Raw genomic sequence first — 12,409 nt, forward strand, 5'->3', positions numbered from 1 at the left:
CATGCTGTGCAGGAAAAAAACCCAATTAATAATAAAAAACCCCCAACTTTTCTTTCCTCTCATGAAAGAAAAATGTCAAATTTTTTATTCCAGGTTAATTGAAATATTTACTACTAATGAAACTGTTTCTTTGGCAAGAAAAGCAGCATCTTTTAGATCTCCACATAACAATTAAAAATATACTGTGATTTTATTTTAGGTCAAGGAAACAAAAGATAAGAAATTGTCTGTTGAGACACAAAGCTCTGTGGGTTGAGAAATCACTAAGACAATCAGAATTGTATTACAAGAATCAAATGTAAAATCAAACCAGTCTAGCAGAAGGAAGGAATTGAATTACCATCATCAACACCAGAATTCTCAGACACTTTAGGATTACAAATCCCTTTCTCTCCAAGTTTTGCGTCCTCTCAAAACACACATAGGTGCATATCCGCACATTACTTTAACCTCCACCCTTCAGGCTTTAGCCCCAGTCTCTCTATCTCTCTTTCCACCTCTTTCTTAGAGTGTTACTATCAGTACTGTAACCTCACCAAGGTCTTTCAAAGCAACGAATCTTGTCCCAAATCACCTCTGCAGAGACAGCCGATACCCTAGGATCACACATCTCCAAGTCAGTGTCCTTCCACAAGATTAAAAGTCATTCTCCAGATAAATGACTAATTAAGCATTTCAGATGAATTCCAACAATTTCTAAAGAAGACACTGAGCCAAAGCCCCATGCTGGATTTTCATTGCTCTGGGAAGATGGACAAGGTTGACTCAATTTTGGTCAGGTCTGGAAATGCTGTTCATCTTTTATGTGTTGCCTAAACAAGTGAGTAAAAGGGCAGAGAGAGACGCTTAACAACAGCTTCAGAAACACTGAACAGCTCATTTCAGATACATAGAAGCAAAGCAGTGGAATGCTTTCTTTTGCAAAATCTTGCTTTTCATTTAGTCCTTTTTATTTACATACCATACTGGCGAAGGTCCAAGCAGAGATTAGCTCCATCCACTACGGTGGCATTTCGGCAAATGGTCCACAGATTGAAGTACATGTAAACAGGCAGAGAAGTGAAAGCTGTAACTCCAAGCCAGGCCAACATAAAGATGTATGTCAGCATAATAAACTGCAGTAAAAGAAGGAAAAACAATACCAGTGGTAAGTCAGAACTTAACTGATACACCATTGGAAATAAGGAACCACAGAGAGTAACAAATGCATCTATGACTGGCTTTGTCTGCTTCTGTCCTTATTTGATTTATGGTTTTGGTCTGATAATTCACTAGTGATCAGGTCAAAATGATGCCAGAGCACTAAAGTGATGTTTCAGAAGAACAAGAATTATGCTTCCAGAAGTGCAAGCTTGCTTCATGTTCCTCTAACTCTTGTGCCAACGCTGGATGCAAAGCGGAGCACCTGAAGTACAGACAGCTGCATGCTCTGTGAAACCCATCTGTCCCTCTCCCACCACCACTGTGCCATAGTTAGGACAAGAAGCCCTATGGTTGTATCGTCCACTTCGATCATGATGTAAAAAATTTAAATTAAATACTGTAGGTTTTGCTTCCTTTGCTTTTAAAATTGGGCTCTTGATAAAAATGAACCTTTGTCTATGGCTGCCACAAAATCTAACTGGCAAATCCATTTTGCATTGAACCAACGAGACTATATTTTTTTCTTCATTCAGAAAAAATAGTAAATAAATGTTCTATAAATATGTAAACATGCTACCTTGCTGCTCCTTTGCTGGCCTGACACAACAGGGAAGTACACTTAGTAACAAACCATAGTTTTGTTCTATGCTGTGGAAAGGATATAGGATGCTACATGGTAAAATGTGGAAATTATTCTCCAAATATTGAATCCAAGTAGGCCCAGCATTTGATGGTTTCAGAAATGCTGAGGAATCTAAATACATGACTGGAAAAAAAAAAATTCATTACACTAACATTTTTCTAGCTGCTTACATCAGAAAAATATTGGCTCTGAGAATAAGAAATAAGAAATAAATATTATTGAAAGCTGAATAAACTGATCAAAAATCTGCTTAAAATTAAACCTTAAAAAGTAAATAAGGGGAAAATGGACGATATTTTCCTGTTTGATTTTTGGTTTTTTTTTAATGTAAGATGTCTCAATTCAGGTAATATAGGAAAAAAGCCTAATATACATACAGATTTTATTATATAAATCAAATAAGGTCAGAATCTTAAAGGTTTTAAATAGTACTAAAAATTGTAGCGGGATGGCTCATCCACATTGATCTGATCAGGAAAAGCAATCCAAAACAAGAAAAGATGTGAATTTTAAGTGAGGTACTTTTATTGCTTTGAAGTTATAAGATGTATGTTCTCAAGCAATATTAAAGAAAATTTGATTTGCTTTAACTCATTTCCAAATATTATTAAATAAAAGTAATTTTAATTCTGAGGAAGAATATTTACATAGGGATTTAATGTATTTTAATTAATCCAGTTTAAAATTTATTTCAGTTAATTTTCCTGATTGTCCCTAGGTAAATGAGAATTGTAATAGTAGTTTGAAAAGCTGTTTAATACTTCTGATGTCAGCTTTCCATCCCTTTTTTGAGTTAGTACTCCATGCTTCAGTACTCATACTTTACATCCATGCTTACCAGTTTGAGACTTACAAACAGTTTTAACTTTTCCCTCAACTTCCAACTAGTTTAAAAGAAAAACTTGATGTGTCTAATTTATACCAAAAAAAAATTCTAAAAATGCATTCATGCAGGTAACAGCTGTCTTCCTTACCAAATTTTCCCAATAACCCACTTACTAGAAACCCAACTAGTAAAACGGAGACAGTGATAGCCAAGTCCAAAATATTCACCCATGAGTACTGCTGTAGACATTTCCATGCATCAGTTGCTTTATATATTGGAAATTCTATTCCATCTATTGCAGGGGAAATAGTCAACACAAGTAAATACTGGTCTGTACATGCTCCTTTTATTGTTGTTTTTTGTTATTTTTCTTTTACTGTTTTGTTTTTTTTTCTTTCCATATTAGAGTGTTAAAGGTAATGAAAAAACATCTGGCTCAGCCCCAGGCATGCACTTACAAATAATTACTTGGAAAATTACTTAGAAATGTAGATTTAGGGATATGAATTCCCAACTAAAGTGTTATGTCCAATCTTAATTTATTGCCAAACTAAAGAGTTGCACTCATTTTTTTTCTAAGGCAGGAATAATAAATAAGAAAGAAGACTGTCTTGGTAGAGACTTTAAATTCTCATTTATTTAGAAGTGTTTTAAAAGTACACCAACCTCCTAGACTATATTCTTAGCTTGTCAAAAACAAATAAGTCTGAAGTCTTGTGATCCTTGTAGAATTTTTGAAATAAACAATACTTAATAAATCGAGTACATGTCTCAGTGTAGCACATCCATTATATTTTAATGCAGTACTAAATCTTTTATATTAGTTACATTACTGAAATGTAGTAACTTTTTTTTTGTCTGGTCTCCATATAGATTTGAGAATCTTCCTATTTTGTGATAAACACCAAATGTAGAAAAAAATATATAGGCCTTACCATGAACATTACAAATTCTTTTTAATATCTATTTGTTTTCTGATCTGTAGTAATGATGAAGCAGCCTTCTCAAAAATCTCCACTGAGATAATACAAAGCACTAATATAGCAAAGAGGGGGAAACAGAGTTTATTAGCCTCTAAAAAGTCTGCCTTGGGCATAAAATGATAGAAATCTGTCAGATGATAGTTGCTGTGAGTCACAAGAGCTGCCTTCTCAAAGAGAACTGCCTGCTTTGTTATGGAATGGATTCTCTTTAAAAACGTGAATCTGATTGGTTGAGTATCTCAGAAGTAGCTGTTCAAATGATGATTTCTTTTTAAAACCATATGTTAGAAAAGGAAGAACTTCATTTTTCCTCTTTCAGTTACTTACGGATAAGAGCCAGTGGCCAATGATGTGCCTAATTTCATGTCATAACACCAAAAGCACCAAGAACACAGGAAAAAATATGGAAACTTCCTTTGTTTATGTAAGAATAACTAAAACACAAAGCTTCAAGTTAAACCACGTGGTAATTATGGTTATGCCTGGAAGCTGCTAGCACTGATATCAGTGAAGCAAACCACAGAAATGTAATCTGGGCTGTAATATACTTCCTGCTGTAAGGGCAGGAAAAAAAGGTTAACTTTACACAACAAATTATTAGTTTCTTGTCATAGCAGGTGGTAGCTTATAAATTCTTTTTAAAATTGAATGAAATTGTGAATTATTTGATTTTAAAAAAGGCACAGGAAAGAATAAAGTCTTTTTTTAGATCATTTTCTCTGCTATTACAACCTTCCTTCTTTGCTCAAGAGAATGTACAAGGAATGCTTAAGGAGCCTGTTCACTCCAGGAATTAAATTCAGAACCCAATCTCCTGAGATTCAAAGGGACCTTTCTCCTTTGAAGTAGCATTCTGCTACGTGACAAGCTGAAGATTTCTGAAATAGCGGTATAGCATCTTAAAGAGGTATCACAGTTTGTTCTTTAGTATCCTATCTGTTGTGTTTATAGTGAGAATTACTTTACCTGATCAGTTTGATTTTCACTGAGAGACACCAAATATATAAAACAAACTAGAAGTGATAGCAAATAATGAAAATAAAAGATCACTAATTTAAGCTCAGATCACATTTGTAAATAAATGAAATCAATAATTACTTGAAAAAACAAATCTTTAACCTGCTTAGTGGTTATTTTTTTTATATCATCACTCTGGCTGGCAAAATGTTCTTGCCAGATTTTGTAAGCTTTCCAGGGCCTGTAATGGCTTTTCTGAGTTATAAATTATCAAAGCAGGCGAATCATCAACCTTCTGGAGCAGTTTTTTTAATCAAAACAGACTAAAGTCAGGAAGCAGGAATTTCAGAGCATATTCTGAAATTGTTTGTGTGGAGCACAACTTCCCTGGTGGTCACACCTGGTTGAAATCCTTTTTCCACTGAAAAAAATTACTGAAATCCTATCTATTTTAAAAAAATTAAGATTTCAGTTACTGGCTTCTTTTTTTTTTTTCCGTCCTTCTTTCTAATTTATGGGTACTTGTCCCATGAAAAGCATATTCATTAAATTTCAAACACTGTTCTTGTTTTAGTTTTGTTATAAATAATTTAGTACCCCTGAAGAAACACTGTATGATGGCTTCAGTGACCCTAGGGACAGAGACAGTGAAATCTTATCTAGAAGGTACAGTTTCTACAAACAGGAATGGAATGAAGAGGAAACAAACTTCGTTCATTTCGTTTTATGAGGACACTACTGCTTACAACAAGAAAAAATAATACAGAAACATAGCAACAAATTAAGTGCCCAAATAAAACTTAACTCCAGAAAACTCACGTTGCCGCGTAATTTTATCTTTGCTCCAAACTGCTCGGTACTTACTTTTACACTTTCTCTCAATCTCATCATATATTTATTTTATATGGACTCCCTGATGTGAGCTCTCAACGCAGAGAGCTGCAAATATGTACACCTTGCTGTGTTTGCATCACATTTAGATTTATTATTCTATCACACACAAACACACAAAATGTGTATTTTCAGCTACATGAACTAAGAGGTTCCTTCCAAACATCTTCACAGCCTCAGAAATTCTCTTAGACAGTTTTGGCCAGAGATCAAAACCATACCTACAGAGATCATGTGCACCCATCCTTCCCAAGGCCTATCATGTTTCATTATGGAACCCTGGCTGTGCTGGACATCACCCAGAATAAGCCCAGGGTTAGCCTGGCTGTCTCTTATGGGAAGACTGGGAAGCAGCTGGCCTCTGCAGCACAGTTTAGTCCTGGCTTTGGGTGCGTTTTCCAAACAGGAAATGCCAGAACGAGGCACCATGTTGTGATTTTTGGCAACGCAGAAGTATGAACAGAAAGATATTTTCAATTTCTTTCTGAATTGTCCTGCCTCTCAAACATCTTCACTTTCAGTTGTCCATATATTTGATTTCAGTACTAATAAAGACTTATTTAGTTTTAACACTTTGCCCATCCTCAAATTCATAACTGGCCTTTGGCTTTCAAGCCTTCTGCTTCATCTTGCTCATTTTACTCAGAAAAAATTCCTCTCAGTTATTGCTACTGTGTCTTTACCATGCACACATTCTGCATAAATGCATTTGCATACTCTTTTTAAATTATTCATTGCAGCTGACACATATTTTCTCAAATGCTGAAATTTGTCTTGATGCAGCTGTACTGGGAGCACTGATAGAGTGCACAGTTCTCTCTTCAGGCTACAAGAAGTCACATTTAAAGTACTACACGTGTTCCCACCTCAGGCCTGCTGTTTATTTGCATTCAATTTCCTATAATGCAGGGTTCTGACTACACCTTACACCAAGAGTTCAGACTCTATAAGGGCTCTTTGTCAATAAACTTTTATGACAGGGTAGTTTAAAGATTATATATTTGTTCCTGTTCATCACCTGTATCGTCCCATGGGAGTTTAGTTCTTTTCAGAGGTTCAGATTTCATCCAGAAGATGTTTGCATTTTTTTTTCTTTTTTAGGGAAGAATCCCTATATAAATACTTTCACCTCTTCCCAATGGATTTTTTTCTTGTGACAGCATCTTACATATATAGTTCCCCAAATGCAAATATGAAAGAGAGCAAGTAGAAAACTTGCTGAGTTCCTCTGGAAAACATTTCAACGATGCAGAAGCTAAAACAGCCTCAGCTGCTTATTTTAAAATGTTGTCTAGAACCAAAAATTCTATCATTTATTTAAATGTAAATAAATGAGAAAATTTAAAAAAAAAAAATTTTAGACATTAACATGTTTAAGAAGGACTGTTGAGTAGCTCACAAGGAAATGGCCTCTAACATTTTCATTTCTGTATGAACTAGCATCTCCAAATTCATACCTCATTTATGGAGAGAAATAAAAGATGAAGCAAAAACATTTCAACTTGTCTCATTTTATAGACAATGCTTCTGGAAGAGACTGTTATCCCAATATTATCACTAAATGCACTGTAAACCACAGAAAATACACACATGTAAAGTCTTTTCTATAACATCACTTTCATTGCTAACAATCACTTGTTGGGCATTTCTTATTGCCTCTACAAAACATGTTCATCCTCTCTCTCTAACATATTATACTCCCAGGCACAGTTCCAAAAGTCTTGTTGAAACATGGATAGATTTCATGGTGTGTTATTACTGTCATGTGGTTGATATTTTAGCAGAAGCTAAAACAGCCTCAGCTGCTTATTTTAAAATGTTGTCTAGAACCAAAAATTCTATCATTTATTTAAATGTAAATAAATGAGAAAATTTAAAAAAAAAAAATTTTAGACATTAACATGTTTAAGAAGGACTGTTGAGTAGCTCACAAGGAAATGGCCTCTAACATTTTCATTTCTGTATGAACTAGCATCTCCAAATTCATACCTCATTTATGGAGAGAAATAAAAGATGAAGCAAAAACATTTCAACTTGTCTCATTTTATAGACAATGCTTCTGGAAGAGACTGTTATCCCAATATTATCACTAAATGCACTGTAAACCACAGAAAATACACACATGTAAAGTCTTTTCTATAACATCACTTTCATTGCTAACAATCACTTGTTGGGCATTTCTTATTGCCTCTACAAAACATGTTCATCCTCTCTCTCTAACATATTATACTCCCAGGCACAGTTCCAAAAGTCTTGTTGAAACATGGATAGATTTCATGGTGTGTTATTACTGTCATGTGGTTGATATTCCTTGGCTTGCGTTCAAGTCAACTGCTTTGAGAGGAAAAAAAAATAGCCAATATTGGTCCAAATTTCTCTCCATAGAAGGACAGACTTCTCAGGTTTACCTAATTGAAATCCATTCATATACTGAATACTACCTAATGAGAATTTCCTCTGATTATTAAAATACGTTAGCAGAAAATATAAAACCCCATAAAATTGAAATTATATTTTGGAGCAGTTTTGTTTCTCTTTTTTAAACATTTTTCTTCTGCAGACAGCTTAGATGGAAGAAAAACTGAACTTGTCAAAATTAGGATCAATTCTCACTGTTGCTTTCTGCTTTACATCTGCACATATAATTTTCTAACTGTGTATTTCAAGGTTAAAATATTCATGTTCTATTGCTTTGGAAAACATTTAGATGCGTGTGAAAAACTGGCTTACTTTCTGACTTATGCTGTTGATTTGCTGGTAGCAGTGTAGGAGGAGATTTCCACAGCCACGTCAGAAATGATTCTCCAACAAATTGATTTACTTTTTGAAATATGGCTTAGTAAAAAAATCGATGAAATATCAGTTTGAAGAAGATGGTTTTGCATTGATGTAAGACTAAGTTTCACCTTAACATGATATAATTTGTCTCTTTGGTACTTCCTTAGAAACCAAATCCTCTAATTTATTTTTTATTACTGAATTTTCGTTGGAATGTTGATGGGTTTGTAGCACTGTGTTGCCTAAAGTTATCATTAGTTGTTTTATATATCCTTCAGGCAAGACTATAATTTTTGTAGTCTGACAGGCTTCTGAAGCCCTATAGAAAACATCGGATCTTTACTGCTGCTTGACAAAAGAAGGATTTCCTCTGTAATTTTTTTTACAACCTTTCAGACAGGAATTATTTTTTCTCAAAATGCCTATGCTTATATTTTCACATTCATAAAGTTATCCTCCTCCTTTTGTTTTTCTTTATGGTGGTATTTTTCTAATGCTAGGAGGTACTGTTTGGGACCATAGCTAAGCTATTTTCTCTGTATCTAAATGTGATTAAAGATACATAATCTGGCCTTTAAACTGGCTCTTTAAAATACGGATACGTTCATTAAATTCTCCTTTTCTATGTGCTCTCTTTTCTATGTTCATACCACTTAACTGTTCAATTTGAAGACATAAAGTACTATAAACAATCAGTTCCATCGTTACCTTTTCCCTGACAATGTCCTAGTAGTAAATTTTCTTGGTTAAGCTACCAAACAGCTGATAATTTTTTTTCTAAAATCCTGAACCATATTCTATTTGTTTTCAGTGATTACAATTTTTCTATACACAGAGGAAGATATAACGGGAAAGGACTGAACAATACAGATTGTTTACATTTTTCACATTTACTAAATTCGCATTGCAACATTTTTTCAGGAAGATTCTATGGTTTGAAATTGGACACAATGCAGTGAAGCTTAAAACTAGAAAGTAGAAATAATAGTTATAAGTATAAACAAATGTGTCAGTCAAGGTTAATATTTGGCTGTCAAAAAAAAAAAAAAAAGTGTTTTCTTTCCTGACATATTCTTAATGGGCTTTGAGATTCCTGTGTGAAAATGAAGGGGTAAGGACCTTCCTTGCTTGTTTCCTGTCTTTCCAAGTATTCAAAATCAATAGCACATCCTTTTTAAGCTTTTATTGTGACCTTAAATAAATTTAAAAGTTTCCCTCTTTCCTGTGCAAGTAAAGCCAAAAAAATGTTTACAAAACTATTTATGAGTTCATAAGACATCAACAGGAGGATGCAGTTCATATGAAGGGCAAAGGTATATTGTTTCTGTGGATTTCCTTTCACCATAAAAATAAGTAATCTGTGATAATTCCACTGATATTCAAAGGCTTAAATAACTATAAAAAGAGTAAGATGTCTAGATGCAGTTAATAAGTTAGCCAGGTAAGAACAGGGATCATGGAAGACTGTCATCATCTGATGAAATACTCAAGTTAAAGCTGAGATGGATTATCTGAACATGGGGGAAATAAAGCTATTATCTTGAGCAATTTATGATGATCCATAACAGATAGTTGAAGCCCATGGAGAAAGTGCAACTGCTCCCAAAGTTAAGCATACTTTGGAAATGCATGACAGCAGTTTAATTAACAAAAAATACTGACTGAGATCACATGCCAAGAAAAAAATCTGTCATCAATGTGCAAGACACAAAGCACAATCTGAAGCAAAACCATCCTGTTAATCCATTTTATCTCCACCACCAGCATTGCTGTCAGTGAGCAGCAAGACCAAGAGAAGAAGAGAAGGCACTGGCAAGGCACATTACAATGTCTGGCAGACTCTATTAAAGGGAGTAATGAATACCACAGTAAACAAAAGGGCTGCATATACAACACACTGGAAATTATGGGAGAAAAGGAACATCAAATTCTTTGCATGTATGAGTTTATAAGTGCAGTATTCCTGAGTGAGACAATTTGGAGCAATACAATAATGAAAAACATAAAGGCTTGGACAGATTACAGAAATAAGACAGGAAAAAAGGTAGAGTCAGCACCTAGAAATGCATAACAAAATAATTTCTGATCTCATTGCAAAATATTTATAAAAATACAGCAAATAGGGAAAAAAATAACTTGCTTTCTTCTTTCTTGTCAAGATGCTATATATATACTAACAATGAAGTTGGGAGAGAATGATATAAAGATTATTCTCTTAACCATTCAACTGAGTTTTGAACAATTGCTGGGGCTTGATCTTCCTATTTCAAGATCAAGAGCAGAAAACTGCAAGAAACACAGTTCTCTAAATAAGTTGAATTCCAACAACCTATAAAATTGGTAATATGTTTTCTTTCATCTATTAACTCCAGCAGTGTTTAGATAGGAAATGTTATTCACCTAAATTCCAGCTAAAGGGGCCAGGAAGGACACATCCAACTAAATATATATAGTTGATTGAAGAGCTTAATATAAAAGACAACTTAAAAGTCTTGAGGGTTATTCTCTTTGCAGAAAATAGGACAGCCACAAAAAAATTCAATTCATCTGACAAAGTTTGCTTAAACCTCCCTCTCCTCTAACTACTGAAGGAGCATAGGCCTTTCTCTTGACAACCTTAGTGACATCCTTAATTAGGTGGGATATATCTGTGTCATAATATATTCCCTCTGAAATTAACTACTTCATTAGCTTCTGGGTAATTTATGGAAAATAAAAAAATGTTTCTGGTTTTCAGTTGAGCAATCTGGAAGTTCAGAGCACTCTGAATCTCACCTTCCCCATTTCCCATATCATGGTCTGAAGCTACTGACAGCATACACAACTAAACATATATGAGCACAGGAGATTTTTAGGTACTTTCCCTTGTTAAGATTGATTTAAAGGATTCTGGACCCATAAGTATATCTGCTGTCTTGGAGAGAAGGTCCTTTATTTCTCACAAATATGGTATCTCAGTCCTCAGGTGGAGCAGAATTTAATCAGAAGCAAGGCCTCCCTGTCTGTCAGCTCAGCGTTTTTTCCCCAGAATATCCAGATACTGTATCTAATTTTCAGAAATGAGAGCTTCATTTGTAACATTCAGAAATAATACATCTGTTCTGGGTGGGAAAGCCAGCTGAGCCTGCGCTGAAGTCTCCTCCTCCTGCTACACAAAGAATCAAATGTCAACATGATGCAGTTTCACTGCCTCTAGAATAACTGGTCTGGTAAGAAAAAGATGAAGTGACAAGTTCACAGATGGTTTCTCTAAACATTTGTGCAGCTCCCATGGATTTTTTGCAAAATAAAATCTGGAAAGATTTTGGGAAGTTCATGTTTTCGGTTTAGGCACTCAAGAAGCATGTGTGATATAGCACGTAGGTAATCAAGTATCCAGAATTATTTTCAAAGGAAGAAAAATCCTTGTCAGTAATTAAAATAAAATATTCTTAAAAATAATGATACAGAAGGTATATGTAAGTGCAGCCTAGAATATAAAACATCTTTCTCTAGAGATTCTTCTTAACATGTTCCTTTGAAAAGCGAAGGACATAGAAATACAACTGCCACGATAAAGTCTTTATAAAATGTTTTCTGATGAAGTAAAACAAAAAACCAAACCTCCTTTCCCATTTTATAGCATAACATAGGAGGAAAGTGTAATTTTATTTCTCTGTTCATTTTTTTTTTTATCGACTCTGTAAGCAGACAGTCTAAAACAAGTTGTAAATGAGGAAAGCCTTTTCTATGGCAAAGGCAGATGAATATAAATGGGAAAGGTATCAAACTGCAAACATGAAAACAGTGTTACAGTTGGCTTCAGGTCTGTCTCCCGTTCTTTACTAATTATGCTGCAGCACAGTTATATATGACTGTTTATTTAATACTCTAAAAGCATATTCAGGCATGGAAAAATGAAGCCTAGAAACAAAGTCATCCCTCCTCGAGTGTGACTGGCATTGTTTTACTGCTTTTGTTTTATTTTTCACAGTGAGTTAAGTCTGCCAGTGTTGCCAGTGAGTCGTCACTGTCACTTTCACAAGGCCTCTCTGAGATGTGAGAGGCTCTACTCCATGGCAGCACTGACATGATTTGGATGCTAAGCCTCTGATTTCTCATATCAGTTGACAAGTCAACTATACAGCCACTGGAAAGGTTAGGCTGAGCTATTTCTTTTTCCATTACTTCAGGCAAAAATAAAAAAAA

At 34.6% G+C, this 12,409-nt stretch overlaps 1 protein-coding gene across 1 annotated transcript in view; it reads right to left on the reverse strand.

The window, feature by feature from the left end:
- The window catches only part of GPM6A (glycoprotein M6A), a 113,978-nt gene that overhangs the window by 12,088 nt on the left and 89,481 nt on the right, over positions 1-12,409 (reverse strand). Inside the window, exon 4 of the mRNA XM_058837825.1 lies at positions 962-1,115. Within this exon, the coding sequence (XP_058693808.1) occupies positions 962-1,115 (154 nt within the window). The remainder of the gene's footprint in view (positions 1-961; positions 1,116-12,409) is intronic.

Source organism: Poecile atricapillus, chromosome 4 (assembly GCF_030490865.1).
Source record: "Poecile atricapillus isolate bPoeAtr1 chromosome 4, bPoeAtr1.hap1, whole genome shotgun sequence".
Lineage (NCBI taxonomy): Eukaryota > Metazoa > Chordata > Aves > Passeriformes > Paridae > Poecile > Poecile atricapillus.